Source organism: Procambarus clarkii, chromosome 67 (genome assembly GCF_040958095.1).
Source record: "Procambarus clarkii isolate CNS0578487 chromosome 67, FALCON_Pclarkii_2.0, whole genome shotgun sequence".
Lineage (NCBI taxonomy): Eukaryota > Metazoa > Arthropoda > Malacostraca > Decapoda > Cambaridae > Procambarus > Procambarus clarkii.
In genome coordinates this window covers 18096098-18114072 of record NC_091216.1, presented here as the reverse complement: position 1 = coordinate 18114072, position 17975 = coordinate 18096098, and the positions used below count along the sequence as shown (strand labels likewise).

The following is a 17975-nucleotide window of genomic DNA, read 5'->3' as shown; positions in this document are numbered from 1 at the left end:
TTCGGCTTTTGGTAGCAATTTTCACCATAATTGGGGTTTGTTTTGGGACACTTACCTTTCTGGGTGCCTGACCTGGTCGATGGCAGACATAGAATGCTTCCAACCACATGGGGGTTTCTGTAGGCCATTGCTCCCCATTCCTCTCTGAGGGGGGCCAGGTTCTGGCTCATGGTCCCCAATAGGCCTATAGAACTCCATACACATGACAGATACTAAAGTCTGACATTAGCATATCAGCCTAGTAAGCTCTGGGGAGCCTCCGGGTCTTACGCAGAAAATGGCGTTTCATTACCTTCATTGCTGGTTTTTTATATCATTTTATGTTGGCATTTGCTTTATATAGATTCCAAAGTGTTTCATACATACACAATTTGCAACACATCTTACTATGCATCTTTTTAAGTCTGTTTATTTTGTTTTTCAAAAAAGTATCAGTTTTTCTACAAACTTTGCAAATTACAATTTTCATCAAGTATCTTTTGGGAAATATCAATCATTGAGCTCTAACTCCTTGAGTTAATTGTCTCCAACAATTAAATTTCTGGGTAAAATCAATAGAAGACCAAAGAAACTGCATTCCACAAGTTTCCTCAATGGAAACTTTTGGAATGCGCTGAAAAAAAAGTTGTGCAAGCCATTTCTGTTCACAGCTTCAAATTCAAATATGAGACAAGATCTTGAACATTTAAGCATGGTTGGTGTGGTAGGTGCCCACTTATCTGCCCAGGCTGGGTTTTTTAGCTTACAAAACCCAGGCTGGTTTAAAAAAAAAGTTTTCTGCCTTAATATGGGCCAACTTAGTTATTTAAATTTAATAGAAGTTTTCTGTGGAGAGCCCCTTCAGCTCCCCGGAGCCATACCAGGCTGATGTGTGTATATTAGACCGTGGCAACAGTCAATTGATGGAGTTCTAAGCCTACCGGGGACCAAAGCCAAAACCTGGTCCCCTCAAGAGAGGCACAAGGAGCTATGGCCTAAAGACACCCCCGTGTAATTGGAAGCAGTCTTTGTCTGCCATCTATCAGGTTAGACACCCAGAAAGGTAGGAATCTCAAAACTACTGCTGGTCAAAAATTGCAAACCGAAAGCCAAACTAGCAAACAGAACTCCCCAATTAAAAATAAAGAAATAACATTACATCACCACAATCGCCATGCATCCGTCTGCATAACACTCCCTCCCCGGGAGGGGGATGGGGGGAGTTGTTTTTTTTTTTTTTTTTTAATTTTCCTATCATATGGGGTTTGTTTTGAGATGCCTTCCATTCTGGGTGCTTAATCCTGGTCGATGGCAGATTTGGGATAACCCCCAAATACAAGGGAATTTTCCTTGGACCATTGGTACCTATGCCTCTCTGAGGGGGGGGCCAGGTTCTAGCTCATGGTCCCCGGTAGGTAAAACTCAAATGACTGAAGCTCCAGACTAATATTGCGTATATCAGTCCGATAGCTCCAAGGAGCCACATGATTTTTCTCTTTTTTTTTTTACCAACTCTGACACTAAATAATTTAAAATTCACCAGGTGGTCAACTAAAATTCACCTGGTGGTCAAATAACTAAGAGGCTGTTATTGACAAAATAATTAAGCATTGATACATGAACATTCCCACCCACACCCCTCGCTCCCGTCACACAACCCACATTTATGCTTTCCATCCCTCTGTATGTACATGGTTTAATATACAGTATATATACAAACTAGGGGGGGGGGGCATCTTTCTTTTCAAGAATACTGTATACATATGATGATATTGCTTCAAATGTGTGATTCGGCTGATGAAGTTATCTTTCTCATTCTGCTGCAATCAAAACACATTTAGTTATTAACATTATTTTCTTAAGGTTTATTTTAAAGGTGAAAGTGTCCCTGACAAAGATTATTAACAATCTTTTCAATCTTATATCATGCTTCATGTGATGACTGGATAATACTGGTGAGATACTGGTACTGGTATTTGTTATTAGTAAATTATTCATTATTAAATTGTTCCAAATTGCTATACTTAACTATCATCTTGATTTAATTTTTAGCACGCTCATGATATTTGTCTCATCATGGATTTTGTATTACAGAATTAATATCAACTGAAAATATTGGGTTTGGCCAAAATACACGCTCAGTGGAAACAAGATCTGTAGCCCATGGTTTACGGGCAGTGATGGAGTGTCGTGTGTCACTTCCACCTCCAGTATCATACACATGGAATAAACAAGGAGGAAAATTACCATCAAATTCACTTGTTCATGATGTGAGTAACTACTTTTTATTATATTTAACAATTCAGCAAAATTTTGTTGCTCACTCACATACAAGATAATATCAAACTCATGCAGTCCTTACCTACCCTCTTTGAACCTCTATATTGTATAAAATGTTGAGACTTATTCATTAGATTCACACTGTCATAGTTTGAACCTACATGGGTTTGCATTGTTGCAAGTCCCTGTTATTTGTTAGGTTTTTTCTTGACTTGTATTTAAAGATTGCTTGTATTGAGTTGTTAAGGTGACCATCATCATCATCAGCTGGTAGTCTGGGAGCATACACCTAGGTAGCTCATTACCACAGGAGTAAATATTATTACCAAGTCCTCAAGAAGTGAAATGTATATGTATATTAGTTTGACAGAGCTAATTTAATCACATACAGCTTGCGAGAAGTAAAGTACGTGGAGATGATGATATGAAGTTGTAGTTATATATGTTAAGTGTGTAGGTTAATGAGAGGGTGTGAACTTAAGTAATGGCAGATTGTTAATACATGTAGATGCTCTGCTCTTCAGGATTTGTATGGTACTTAATGATTGGCATGAAATACAAGCTGTGTGATAACATGCAGACCTGGGTGTGAGATCGTTCTGAGTGAGTGTTGTTGAGTCTCTGCCCTTCTACAATTGTACACTAGAAATAACAAGTGTTTTATATACAGTGTTAATCACCCTTACTAGAACTGAGCCCTGAGGAATACAAATTTCTACTCCTCTACAGTGTGACTTAACCTCTCTGACTATGACCCTTTGTTTCCAGTCCGTTGGGTAATATTATTGCAGTATATTAAAGCATTCGTCTCATTTAATTGATTTTTATACTGTATATTCACGATTTAAATTTATTATGTAATAAAATTCTATATCATGAAACGTTCTAATTTTCCTCCAAGATTCTTAACAAAGACCCACACTGGCAAACATAAAATCGAGATTAGCTATATATACATGCTAATGTGTGTATGTACTCACCAAGTTGTGCTTGTAGGGGTTGAGATTTGACTCTTTGGTCCCAGCTCTCAACTGTTAATCAACTGGTGCACAGGTTCCTGAGCATAGTGGGCTCTATCATATCTACATTTCAAACTGTGTATGGAGTCAGCTTCCACCACATCACTGCCTAATGCATTCTATTTGTTAACTACTCTGACACTGAAAAAGTTCTTTCTAATGTCCCTTTGGCTCATTTGGGTACTCAGTTTCCACCTGTGTCCCCTTGTTCCACCTATGCTAAATAGTTCGTCTTTGTCTACCCTGTCAATTCCTCTGAGAATTTTGTAGGTGGTGATCATGTTTCCCTTTACTCGTGTGTCTTCTAGGGATGTGGGCGTAGCTCTTGAAGCCTTTCCTCATAACTCATACCTCTCAATTCTGGGACTAGTTTGGTGGCATGTCTCTGAATCTTCTCTAACTTTGTCTTGTGTTTAACTAGGTATGGACTCCAGGCTGGAGCTGCATACTCCAGGACTGGTCTGATATAAGTGGTATGCAAGGTTCTGAACGATTCCTTACACAAGTTTCTAAAGACCGTTCTGATGTTGGCCAATCTAGCATATGTGGCTAGATTATGTGTTGTGTGTTACAGATGACAGTGATATGGAATGCCACCAAGTTATGATGTTATTCCATATTATCATGAAACAATATTTCTCTTAAATTAAAGAAAGACAACAGAACACGTCAATCACAAGTCTTCCTCTTCAGCCACAGATAAAGAGTCACAAATAAGTATTTACATATAGATATTTTTCATTCTAATGCATTCTATATTATGCATTAATTTGATGTTTATTTTTGTCAGGCTGTTTTAGACATCCCAGAAGTACACACGGAAGATGCTGGTTTATACATCTGCACAGGTAGCAATGAAGAGAGAAGTTTAGATCTTCCAATACTTCTCCTTGTCACAGGAATTGTTCCTAGGTAATGACTTAAGTCAATTTTTGTACATCAGGAGCTCTGTTCATTTATATATAGGTTGGATGCTGCTTATTAATGAATATTTATTATTGTATTATTTATTATTTTAAATTGTATTATTTTATTATTTTAAATTTTCTTAATTTATTATTTTTAACTTTTATTATTTAATATTATTATTTTATTATTTTGTATTTTCATTAACCTCTGTTCTGCGCACCTGTTTTTGGCAACAATTTCATGGTGCAGTTGTTAACCACCGTGCTGCGTGGAGTTTATTGAGAAATTTCCCGGTGCGCATGAAATGAAGTGTTCCCCAAAAATTATTTTTTCTTCGTAAAATGATAAATTCCCTTCCCTGAACATGTCTATGTAAAAATAAGTACCAAATTCCACTTACTTTGGCTGTAGGGACGTGGACAAGATGCGCTGTGACGTCATGAGGGCCTGGTCGCCCGTGCGTGACTCGCCCAGACACAGTCGCGCGGGCCATTCAAGCACCGGGTGTTGCCACAAATATATTTTCAATTATTTGTTTTATGTATTTCCAATGCGGTTTTATTTGTTTTTTTATCGTATATGATGCATATTTGTGTCCTTTACAATATGTATACAGTAGAACGTTCATAATGTTCCATGGAACTGTGATACATGTGCCAGTAATGTGTCCACAATAAATGTTTATTGTCGCAATATTACCTGTTAAAAATTCACTAAAATTACAATATGTACAGTTTCACACACTATTTACACAGTAACACACTGTATTACACACTCAATACTTCAGAAGTGAGTAATAATCAATGAAGTAGCCCATGGTACACAGCGCGACTTCGCTCTCAGTGCACCAGATACACACAAATTTTCGCTTCCAGTTTCTTCGTTCTGTGTGCTTGCAAATAACACACTCTTGTACACCCTTGGCTTTAGTACTTGTAGGTGGTATGTAGCCAAGCTTGTAAAGTGTAAGGTAGTATTGAAAAGATTATAGGAAAAGATCAATTTGTAAGGTAGTCTTGAAAAGATCGCTTTGTATGGTCCCACAGAGGAAGAGATTCAGCTTACCTCAAGAGTGTCCATCAGTTGGTAAGAGATTCAGGTATTCTTGAAAATATCTATGGAAAACACCACCATGGAAGCCGCTAACACTGTTCATCTATGCTTTTTGTATCAGATGCATCATCACTGAACGCAGAAAACGATTCATCTAAGTATCATGTAAATAAATAGCATAGGATTGCAAGGGTGACACTCAGAACTACAACTGGATACGCTTGCTATATCGTCGTCATAGGTGCTGTATCACTTGCATCCGACCTTTGTGTTAGGTCCTTATTGCGCCTGGCTTCCCCAATATTATGACCCTTATGTTCTTCAAACAATAAGGTTTGAATTTCACCGACAGAGTATTATCTTTCAACACCGCGTCGGACAGGTGTTTGGGAGCCAGAGGCGCGTGCGCCACCCATGGTTGCTCATTCAGTACTAACCCAGCCAGCAGCCCTAGGGCATTCTGGGATTTTTTTCCAAGATGGCTGCCTCTCACTGGAGGTCCTAAGAGTCCATTTTGTACACAACCAACCACGTACACATTTAGAATTGGTTACGAAAAATCAAAACGAGTTTTCTCGGTTGGCGCAGTTTCCCGCCGACCGAGAAAACTCGGTTGGTGCAGTTAAGTGGTTAAGGGCATATTTTTGTTGTTTTTATAAATGTTCAGCTAATGTTAATGTCCAAACTCAATCATTTTCATTTCAAATCACAAAGAGCGATGAAAACATTAAAAAAAAAAAACTTAAAATATGGCCTAATTAAAAAAAAAATCACACAACACTTAGGATGCCTTAAGGTGCTTTGCGCAGTGCAGTGGTTGATATATATTAAACAAATCCACAAGGGCCGTGACGAGGATTCGAACCTGCGTCCGGGAGCATCCCAGACACTGCCTTAATCGACTGAGCTACGACAGGGTTAAAAGGGTTGAAACTGAAGTTCTACTGAACTTACTAGATCCCATAGCCTCTCCGAGGCACAAACCAGGCGCTCACGGGAAATGCTAGGCCCACCTTGGGGTAGAATAGGGTGCGCATGCAGGGAACGCAAAAGTGTTAATAAAATGTTATTTGCATTGAATACCTTTTCCATACTGTATATAATAGGCCTACTGTGTAATTTCCTAAATAAAGACTATATTATTGGTATCTGTGCTCTAATAATATATATATATATATATATATATATATATATATATATATATATATATATATATATATATATATATATATATATATATATATATATGTCAACTGATTAAATTTAGTTATGTTATCTGCAGTAGTTTCAAACAAAAAAATTAAAAGTGTGTTATATTACTGTATATACACAAAAAACATCTGAAGAAACAGGTAATAGGCTTCTAATGAATATTAATCTTTTTTTTGTAGGTTTGAAGAATCATCGTATATGTCACTGGCAACACTCTCAAGAGCTTACCTGACCTTTACCCTGGAAATTTCCTTCAAGCCTGAGTCAGAGAATGGTTTGTAATAATGTTTATGCATCATAATTGTATTCATTGGTTAATCTTTTCATGTGATTACAACACTTACTTTCGAACACGCACTTATTGGAGGCCTTAAACATAGTATAGGTCTGAGGGGTAAATGAGTAGTGTCATAGGATACATGAATGTATAGTGAAATAAACAAAAAAATTCAGTCAGTATACAAAAACCTGAGATGTAGAGGTTAAAATTTTAAAAAATTGTGTTGGTCTGTCATGGAACAACTGAATTGAAGAAAATAGTGGTTACCCAGACCTTATTGCTGGTTGTGAAATTGTCCTATAATAGGTCAAGCTTCAGGGTCCTACAAATTATAGGTCGACCACTGACCACAGGAAGTTATAGGAGTTATATGAATCTGTTTGCAAGTGATGCTTAATTCAAAACAAATAATCAAGGATTTAAAAGACTGCAATAGCCTTCAGTTTGACCTAGACAAACTAAGCAATTAACCCTCAAACCGCTAGGGGCCCAAATGGAATTCACACCCACAGGCGCAACAAAAAAAAAATTCAAAAAAATTCTTTCTTCTTATAGAAGTGTTCATTTTTGTTCCCTGATCACGGAAAAAATAACAAAAAAATTGTAGGTGCCATATTTTAGCCGCAATAGGGTAGGGAAGTGTGGCAAAAAAGGGGCGTAGGCAGAGCCTTCGCCAGACAAGGTCTACTCCGCCCGAGCTGTCAGATGGCAGTTGCCACAAATATATTAATATTAAATATATTATTACCTAATTATTTCAATGTGTCTGATTGATTTTTCTTAGTTTTTTTGCTGTAATATTATTCCATACAGTGAATTGTGGTATATTTATATAATAAAATGTGTGAACCATCTCTGTACTCAAAATTATGGTGTGCATATTAGTTATTCAATTATTATTTTCATAAAACAATAAACAAATAGTTTTGCTGTGTTACACTATATACACAGGTTATATATAAGTATCTGCATGTTTTGTTCACCATAACGAACTACTAAGTTGGTCTTGAGTCAAAAAGCAACGAGGAGTGACCGCCAAACACCAGCGAGCCACTCACTGCCACTCTCTCCCTCAACACCACTTCACTCACCCTCATTCTCCTCCCACAATACTGTTTTTGCATTTATTCACTATACACAGACGTTATATATACGTATTTACATGTTTTGTTCACCATAACTGTACATCTAAGCTTGTATGGTGAGTAAAGGCACAAAGACGTAGGACCTCACACAGTCAGCTGATCGGCAACTGCCCTCAAGGCCAGACGCACTAATATTTCTCGTCCAACAATATTGTTTGTGGTGTTATTACCCTATATACACACATTATATATAAGTATCTACCTGTTTTATTCACCATACCTGTACAAATAAGCTGGTATGGTGCCCAAAGACCATAGTGGCCATCAGTAAACAACATGCCAAGTCGTGCAGACGACGCTCCTCCCTAACCAAAATGGCAGCTCCCAACCTACTCCTCTCGCTGTTATTTCACACTATACACACATTAAATATAAGTATCTACATTTGTGTTCACCGTAGCAAACCACTAAGCTGGTATGGTGAGTGCAGTCAATATAAGGTGACCACACACAGTCAGAAGACGACGCCACAACCCTCCCTCCACAGCCTTACTCTTCCCTCCATGGGGCACAGTGCTAAATATCACCACAATCCTGCTATTATCAGAATCCTGGTCAGTTTTATCACAGTCAGTGGGCTTCAGTAATACTATCACTGCTAAATAATAGCAGTATCATATATATTATGGCATTTGTAGGCGATGCTGTGGTCACAAGCTGAACAGCGGTGCTGTGAGCTCGTGCTGCGTGCGCCAGCCTTGGTGGCTTGCCCAATACTGACGCCCTAACACCCAAGAATGTTGGCCTGGATTTTTTTCTAGGTGGTATCTGGCAACTATCGGTTGTGGCTGTACTATAGCTGCCCCTATCCCAGGCGGGGCGTTTAAATTATAGCACTAGACACGAAATCATATATAAATGATGTGCGTGGTTTCGGTTTTGTCACTGATATCATTTATATACGATATGCGCGGTTTGAGGGTTAAAGGAAGAAATGGCTGATGTGTGTAAAACAGTGATGCAGTGATGTAGGGAAAATGTCATGCTATGGAGAACGGAAAGAGTGGATATAAATCTAAACTTAACTAGAATATGCAAGTGAATTGTAATAAAATCAGGCAAGAGAAGATACTTTGATGTGACTGTTACATCTAGTACATTACCACAGGACCATATTAGTGGCAAAGTGTGTGGTCTTTGCAGCCCTAGCCAACTCCACAATAGCATTTAAAGGCATGTACAGTCAAATGTTAAACAAATTATTATATATGTGATGCAGAATTAAACATTGGTGGAGTGATGTTTACATTTCAAGAAGCATGTAGATAAAATAGAAATAGTTTTAAGGTATGCAACAAAATGGATCCCAGGACTCTCTGTTCACCTTCAAGGAGAGATTTGATTTACAGAAGATATTTAATTTGGAAGATAGAAGAAAATATGAAGATCACATCACCACATACAAAATAATAATATATCAGTGTTTAATAAAGTTGATAAATCTTGATACAGTACCTGCCCAAAAATAGAACGAGAACACAGGTACAAGATAAAGAACTCGTATAGAAAGAATATCAGAAAATGATTCTTCGATAATAGAGTAGTTGAGGTATGGAGGAAATTGTAGGAAACAATTGTTTTGAACAAAATACAGCTAGTTTTAAAACTGCATATGATAAAATGTATAAAGAAAATGGGGCACAATTAGCATTGTTTTCATCGTGTAACTACAATTAGACAGTTGTAGATAAACATGTATACTGTACAAGTTTAGATTTGCATATGTTCAGTGTTAAATTTAGCACTTCAATATAGCTTAAATTTTTTTAAATTAATATTTTAAATTATTATTGCAAACAAATAATTTTTAATTAACAACTTTCAGGATTAATCCTGTATAACAGTCAACGTGCTGGTTCTGAGGATGGAGATTTTGTGTCGTTTGGGATGAGTGATGGTTATGCCGAGTTTCGCTTTGATGTTGGGTCTGGGCCAGCTGTTATACGTTCCAGGCAGCCCTTAGAACTCGACCAGTGGCATACTGTAAAACTCTCCAGGGACCGAAAAGAAGGTAAGATGTTCAGCAACCTGAAATTGTATTAATTGCGTGGATATGAAGAATTGATAACATATATAAAATATAATTTGTATGTGTTAAGGTATTTTGAAGACTTCATTAATAATTTTTCACAGGTCCTCATTGCTAGAAACTGTAGCCTATAGTCTTCATACACAGAATCATTTACCTTGACTTAACAGATTTTGTTTGTTAACCTAATATTATATGTAGATTCTTAAACTATACATATTTAATATATTCTCTCCAACTTTTGGCATTCAGAGTCATTAATATCCCAATCCTTACACAGAGTTTTGGATTAGCTCACAGTGGTCCTAATTCTGATAAGATATATCTTTACACTGGTCTACATTATTCCAGAATTTATAGATGTAAAGAATATTCCTCCATATAGCTGTTCATGCTTACATTCATTCGTGACCACATAACCCAATCACCACAATAGTGCTGGTAATAACATATCATCAACACTTGGATCATCAGAGATTACAACTCGAGCCTAACGAATACAAGACTGTTGTCCTATATTAGTTAACTGGTACTCAACTGAGATTTTAAGTCTTTCTGGAGTACCTCTAAAAGTATCTGAAGGTAATCCACTTCCTCATCCATGTTATATAAGATGCAATCTGCAATAGCAAGAAAGATGCATAATTATTTACACCTGGAAAATATTAGAGGGGATGGTTCCAAATCTGCATACTGAAACAACGCCTTGCTAGACCAGGTGGGATAGTAAAACATAAAAAAATAGCCTTATTGTAAAAGGGGGTGTAATAAGTACTCTTTGAAGACAATTCAATAAAGAGTGAGGGCATAAGACTAAACACCCTCCCACTAAATGTGAGGGAGGATTCTAACTAATCAACCTTTACAGTGTTCAAAAGCAATTTGATAAATGCCTCCAAATGGTGCATAATCAACTAGGCTGTAATTCACACTTCAGAATGCATGCAACTGCATCTAACAGCTTGATTGACCAGATCATCAAGCAGGAAGCCTAGTCAGAAACTGAGTAGCAGTGATATTGATCCTCTAACCACATTAAGGTGATTTCTTGGTTTCCAAGCTACCCCCTCCTTGTAGAGCCAGATTATAGGCCTGGCTCCTGGTAGGTGAGAATGGGTATAAGAGGCCTGTTACATTTTCCTAAGGCTTAGCAGTTCTGTACTAGCAATACTAGCTTCAGGAGGTACTTAGGGCCCACCAAAAAAGGACTTTGTATTTCATTCAGTGCTTAATTTTTGCAGTATGACAGTTCTAACTTAGACATTCAACAGTTACCCACTCAGTAGTGCTTGACTAGTTTTGAAACAGAAAAAAATATCAGCTATTTTCCTTATCCATTGCTTTGTTCGCATACTTGTAGACTATATGAAATATTTTTTTATGTTTAATGTAACAGTATTAATTTCAGGATGGTGCTAAAAGTTTAATTTCCAACATCTATTCCTACCATGTCCACTAAATATTGTGCCTTCTTTCTCTGTATATTTAAATCATAAAGTTCAAAAATTTTTCTTACAGGAACAATGGTAGTAAATGATGAGGCACCTGTTATTGGCCGTAGTGTAGGACGCTTCCTTGGACTTGACCTTATTGAACCTATGTACTTGGGTGGTGTGCCAGATTTCAGTAAAATTCATGAGCAAGCTGGCTTTACTACAGGATTCAGAGGCTGCATAAGTCGATTAACGATTGGCACACATCATGCTGTAGACCTAATGAGAGAAGTAAAACATAAGGTGAGGCTTTGTTCAGTGTGAATTTATTAGCTTGTATCCTTAAGTTTGAAATGTGCATTGGCATTGTCATCAATAGTGTGCAATTTATCTGAATTTTTTTTTTTTAACCATTTCAAAGTGGAATTAAAATCTATAATGGAATCTCTTTAATTTGAATGTTTCTCGGGTGAATTAGTTGGTAAATGCTACACATTTTTAATAATAGTTTTTCTGGAGGAGCCGAACAGTTGCTTCGTGAAGCAGGCTGCACTGATATAACTCCACACATGTCACATCACTGTTGGAAGTCCTTAATAGCCAATTAGAGACCAGAGTGAAACCTGGCACCCGCACATAAGAACAGGGAGTAAGGGATTCTTTTTAATCACCCTCACTAAAGGAAACATCTAGAAAATAAGCAGAATAAAACAGACAACTTCAAGGTTCACAGAGAAAAGAGAAGTGAAGCATTAAATGACTCGGTAGACGATCCACCCAGTAATTAGTACAGTATGAGCCTCCCTAGTTAACACTTTCAGCCTCCCGGCGAAGGTAAAAAAAGAAAGCGGGATGTGCTCACGGCGTTTTGCCGCGTAAGCGTAAAAACAAAAATGTGTATACTCTTTTTACTCTCCTGACCTTAGTTCTCGAGCTACATATTTCATTTTGGTACCAACATGTTCGCAATAAAATTATCTAGAAGAACATCAGTAAAAAAAGTCACGAAACGTATAGGGATACCAGCACCAAATAAATAACTACGAAGATGACTCGCCGTGAGCGCCCAACAGCAACAAAATGTTTTTACTCTTGGGATTGTTATCACCTCCACACTTGTCCTACAGCGTTAATTTTGGTATCAATGGACTCGCAATGAAATTCCCAACACGGTGATATGAATATAAGTGTAGAATAATGATTGCGGCCCGCCCGCAAGAGTGTGGGAAGTGGTGAAATTGTTACCCGGTATCGGTGACGGGACGACGCACGGCGCTTTGAAAGTTTATACTTATTTCACTCTCATGACATTATTATTCTATGTACGTCATTAATTTTTGTGTCAATGTGTTCGCAATAGAATGTTCTATGAGCCCGTAGGTAATAAAGATCAACAAAGCGTAAGATAGAATAGCGCCAAATATAAAACAACGCTGGAACATATCAGTGAGAGTCAAACACACACGAAATGTTTTTACTTGTGTTATGTTTGTGAACCTTTCATGAACTTATTGTACCATGCAGCCTATTGGTGAGAAAGAGAGCCTCATGGCGCGCAGTTTGAAACAAACCCAAAGTAAATCGGATAAAAATTGAATTTTATACAAATATTTTAAAAGAGGACATAAATTGATGTCCACCTAGCGGGAGCGGGTAGGCGAAACAGGACGCCGGGAGGAGTCCTCATCTGCAGAAAGTGTTAAAGCTGGCCACTGCCAGGTGGCAGCACCACTGAGAGTTGCTGGGTCCCATGACAATACTATTTAGTCCTTCACCTGATGTTTACCTGTGTGGGTCACTACTTGAGTTGCCAGATTCATGGGTCCCAACTGTTTCTAGATAAGTATTGGGCATACTTTGGACTCTGTCCTGTGTGGACCTTTTGCTTGCATATTGTTTTCAAGGTTTAGTGTTAGATTCACATGCATGTGCTTAACATGTGTGCTTCGAGCTGCATTAGCTTTGGGCTGCCCTTTCCTGGTAGACATTCTCTGTCTTGACAGTGACTTTCCTGATGTGTTTGGGAGTTAGTCCCATAGAGACCAGCTTACTGTATAGGGTGCCTCACCCTGAGTAATGCAAGGGTCTTTGACTTCTCTGCAAAGTTCTGATGTTGGAGCATTCAGGGTTTTGATTAAACTGTGCATTAAAGGTGCTGATGCCTTTCACAGCTGTGTTTATCCTTGGGCCTGCATTCAGCATCAGTTCTTCTCTTCATGCCCTAGAAAGTCCATCAGGTCTTAGGTATGGCTCATTATGGACTGACTTGCCTAGCCCAGACTCAATACTTGCGAAGATTGAGGGATGTCGTACATTTTGTCAACGACGTGCTGCCCATTAGGCGAGTGATGCCTTCCACCCCATAACCTGTATTGTTTGTGTTCACTGGGTCTCAGTTTTGGTATAGCCTTTCTCAGGACAAGAGATTTATCAGGCAGCAATTGCATTATGAATTTGTTTTGCTCATGTTTGTTGTTTGTGGCTTGAACACATCTATGCCCTGGAGTTGGCCCCTATGATGTTTAGGGATTCTGAGATGGAGGAGTTGGCAAATTCTACCTGTTATTAAGTTTGTCCTTCCTTCCCTCCCTCCCAAATTCCATCTGGCGTAGTTCACTAGATCTCTCTTACCCTTCCCCTCCTCCTATCCCTTGTTATGGGCTCCAAAACGTTTGAGGGTTTCAGATTCTAGGCAAGGTTTAGCTGTGGGTGTAGCTTGGCCACCTCCTGTGTTGACCTGTCCACATCAACAATGGAGATGGCTAATCCGTCCTTTCCCACTGGAGACTTGGAGTCTTCTTTTTACAGGGAAGGTGGTTGGTTATGTTAACCTCTGATTCTTTAGTTGCGATAATGCTTTCTTCTCCTTTTTGACAACAGACGTGGAATACAGATCTGCTTCAGAGTCTTTGTATGTGACATTTGTGACTGGGGAAGGTCCCTAGGTCCCTTTCAGCCCTTTGGCAGTAGGCTAAACTTATCCTCCATCAATGTTTGAGCGGGATTCCACAGCTGCTCCTCCATGGATTCATTTTGTGTATCGTTTGAATCCTTGGATAGATCTGATTTTCAGAGGTTTCCATCATCCTTCCTTTTGCCTTCTTCAGCTTGGGCGGACCTCTTTCAATTCCTCTTGCAGAATCAGGACCTCTCTACCTTGGTGGACCCATCCTCATTTGAATTCTGGTTGGCTTCAACTTTTAGATTATGGTACAGTGTCTCCAATTCTTCCTGACTTGCAGATAATTCCCTGTTTTCCTTTGGGACTGTGCATGGTTTTTACTGTATCCAAACAATTGAGTGGCAGGAGGTGACATTCGTCTTTCAGATGTTCTTCAGCAGTACATTTGTTTACTGGAGAATTGCGTGTTTGACCTGGTTTTACCTAAGGACTTTAACGTGTGTCAGCTCCTTGTGCCTTTGCTTTCCAGAGTCCAGACCATGGAGAATAATAGGCTGCGCTCATTTGGCTGCCATGGAGCTATTTTCTGACCAACTCTGGGGATATTTTGGCTTCAGTGCTTGGTGTTGCTCTGTTACTAATATTCTAGCTTTGGTAGCCTTGCCTAAGTTGCTCGCTCCCTTTCTTTGGGAAGTGATGGCAGAGTTTTTCCTTATTATCCTTGCATGTCAGCAGGCTGTGCTTGCTCAGGCAGATTTGGGTTGGACTCTAATCCTATTGTTCATCTCCCACTTTCTGTCCCTCCTTTCTCTTGAGGAAGCTCTCTTCGATGCTTTCAGACATGGCTTCTGCTTTCCAGCTTCTCAGTTGGGTTTTATTGCAGAGAGGTTCTTTCTCTTCTGCTTGAGGCAATTCTCCCAAATTAGGGCCTTACATGTGGTTGGTTGGGATAGGTATCCTGTAGAGTCTGATTCTTGGGCCTTGATGTTTTCTCCTACATTTGTCTCTTCTAATTAAAGGGAGAGAGACCCCTCTACTCTCCTTTCTTCCAGCATCTTCCCTCCTCTCCTCCACCCTATCTTCCTGTCTTCCCCTCTCTCTTGTCTCCCTCTCTCCCCCATCTCTCACCTCTCCCTTTTTCCCTCTCTCGCCTCTCCTTTTTTTGTCCTCTCTCACCTCTCTATTTTTTCCCCTTTCTCACCCTCTCTACCTTTCTTCCCCGCTCTTTCCTCCATTCTTTCTTTCCATCTCCCCATATATCCCCCCTATTTTTCCCCCTCTCCTTCTCCTCCCTCTCTTCTCCCATTTCACTTGGGTAAAGGCAGGAGTAGACATCAAAGCTCTATGGAAAACATAACTAATGATTTTGTTTTATTTCATTTTATATTTCATTTCAGACTTTGTAAAAATTGCATGGGGGACACCTAAGATGCAGATATTTCTTAAAACATGGCACTTAGGCCAACCCCAACTGGCTATGACACTCACATACCCAATGTTTCTTGTGTGAAAGTTACATTGGGAGAACCCCAACAGACATCCTATTTTATAGGTATAGATTTGGCAAATATTCTCAGTGGGAACAATAATTAAGACAATTAATGATTCCTAATCACATTGAATAGTAAATAGATAATTAATTTGTATTTTGTTAGGGACAGGAAGTCTTTGTATATATTCTTTAGGTGTGTATCGAATTACTGACTCTAATCCAAATGCAACCAAAAAAACAGTTGCCTAATTTTGAGGTACCGATTTACTGCTAGGAGAATAAAGGCATTAAGTGAAATGAAACATGCTCAACCATTTCTATCCCACCTGGGAATCAAACCTGGGATTCCCAACCGTAAGTCAAAAACGACACCATCTAATAATAATAATACCGATAATTCGTTGTATCAAGGGACATGCAGCCAGTATATACGTAAATACAGTACACGTTAGACTTATATCGAGGTCGTCCCCCCAGGATGCAACCCCACAACAAGCTGACTAACTCCTAGGTGGACAGGAGCATTAGGTGAAAGGAAACACACCTAACCATTTTCACCTAACAGTTCAGGATTTGAGCCCAGAATTCTCAATTGTGAGTCGAAAATGAACCCGACTGTACTACCGAGATCTGTAGTATGAAAGCTTATAACTGTATCAAGTCAAAGGAAAATCAATAATTGGAGGAATGTGCCCTTGTACCATTAGCACATTATTAGTTCCTTAGGTTCTATTATGAGGTTTTCTAGTTGGAAATGGTTTATAGTTTGTTTTAATAAGTGTCAAATGTTATAAAATCTGATAATACTGTACAGGTATTATGGTTATTTATTGTTTGTAATGTTCTGTAAAGTATACAGAATTTGCTTAAAACCTAATAATTGTATTACATTTTTATAGGTAGGATTAACCTCTTGTGAGACTTGTGCTGGCAATCCATGTCACAACAATGGAGTCTGTCAGGAAGCGTACACTAAAGCGGGACATAAATGCATATGTCCTGCTGGATTCTCTGGTGTTCTATGTGAAGACACTGGTGAATCATGTTATGCAGGTAAGGATTACTTCAATGGAAAACTTAATTTCTATCAAATAATTGTATTGCATTATCCTTATTTTAAAATTATAAATACATAGTGCATCTACATTTTGAAACTATGCAACAGTAATTCTACATTACAATCAACATTATTGAAACTATTAATTCTGCATCATTTCTCTCTCTCATGCAGTCTAGCCTATATTTGTAAAATCTTCCTTTCCCTGTCCTATATTGTATTGAAGTTTGTCAAATATTGTAGTTTTAGGAAAAGCTGTGCTCATTGTGTGTTGTCTTCTTTATAAATGTTATCTAATCTCTTTGCTTTATTTCTGTCCACACTACTTTCCTAGAGGGGCCAAACAGTGGTTCCGTGAAGTAACTCCACATATGAGTCTCATCAGCCCCAGAAATCTGTATTGCCTACTTGAGACCAGAGCCAAAACCTGGCCCCTTACAGAAGTGCAGGGAGCAGGGGATTGTTATGATCACTCTTACCCTGGAAACATCCAGAAAATAAGTGAAGCAAAACAGACAATTGCAGAGTTCACAGATAAAAACAAAGAAGCAAACTTTCCACCCAACAGTTAGGACGAACACACTGGTTACAGCTAGCCACTGGCAGGTAGCACCACCTCCCAGTGCTAGGAGCTATGGGTCCAGATTCACGAAGCAGTTCGCAAGTACTTACGAACCTGCACATCTTTTCTCAACCTTTGGTGGCTTTGTTTACAATTATTAAACAGTTAATGAGCTCCGAAGCACCAAGAGGCTGTTTATAACAATAATAACAGTTGATTGAGAAGTTTTCATGCTTGTAAACTGTTTAATAAATGTAACCAAAGCCATCAAAGATTGAGGAAAGATGTACAAGTTCGTAAGTACTTGCATAACTGCTTTGTGATTCTGGCCCCTGGCTACCCATATCAACAGAGCTCAATCTTATTGCTTATGTCCCTCTGTATTGACTGTTCCTTGAGTCGCCAGCCCGTGGGTCCTGAATGCTAGATAAACATGGCCCACCCTTTGGACTTCGTCCAGTTGCAAGGCCTTTTGCTAATGAAACATTTTGAGGTTTAATGATAGCTTCAAGTGTGTATGAATAAAAACCCCACGTATTGTGTGGACTTTGGTCAATTTTTACTTCGAGCTGCATGTTAACATGCTCATCTGGCATTGCTCCTGCCCTGAAAGAGTGACTTCT

The 17975-nt window shown here is 38.7% G+C and overlaps 1 protein-coding gene across 8 annotated transcripts in view; it reads left to right on the top strand.

Annotated features, from left to right (window-relative positions):
- LOC123767760 (terribly reduced optic lobes) overlaps positions 1-17975 on the top strand; it is a 354074-nt gene that overhangs the window by 290831 nt on the left and 45268 nt on the right. For all 8 annotated transcript variants that reach the window (XM_069310630.1, XM_069310627.1, XM_069310626.1 and 5 more), the window contains 6 exons: positions 2074-2249; positions 4069-4190; positions 6632-6726; positions 9703-9888; positions 11425-11642; positions 16633-16786. In XM_069310630.1, coding sequence (XP_069166731.1) covers positions 2074-2249; positions 4069-4190; positions 6632-6726; positions 9703-9888; positions 11425-11642; positions 16633-16786 — 951 coding nt within the window. The remainder of the gene's footprint in view (positions 1-2073; positions 2250-4068; positions 4191-6631; positions 6727-9702; positions 9889-11424; positions 11643-16632; positions 16787-17975) is intronic.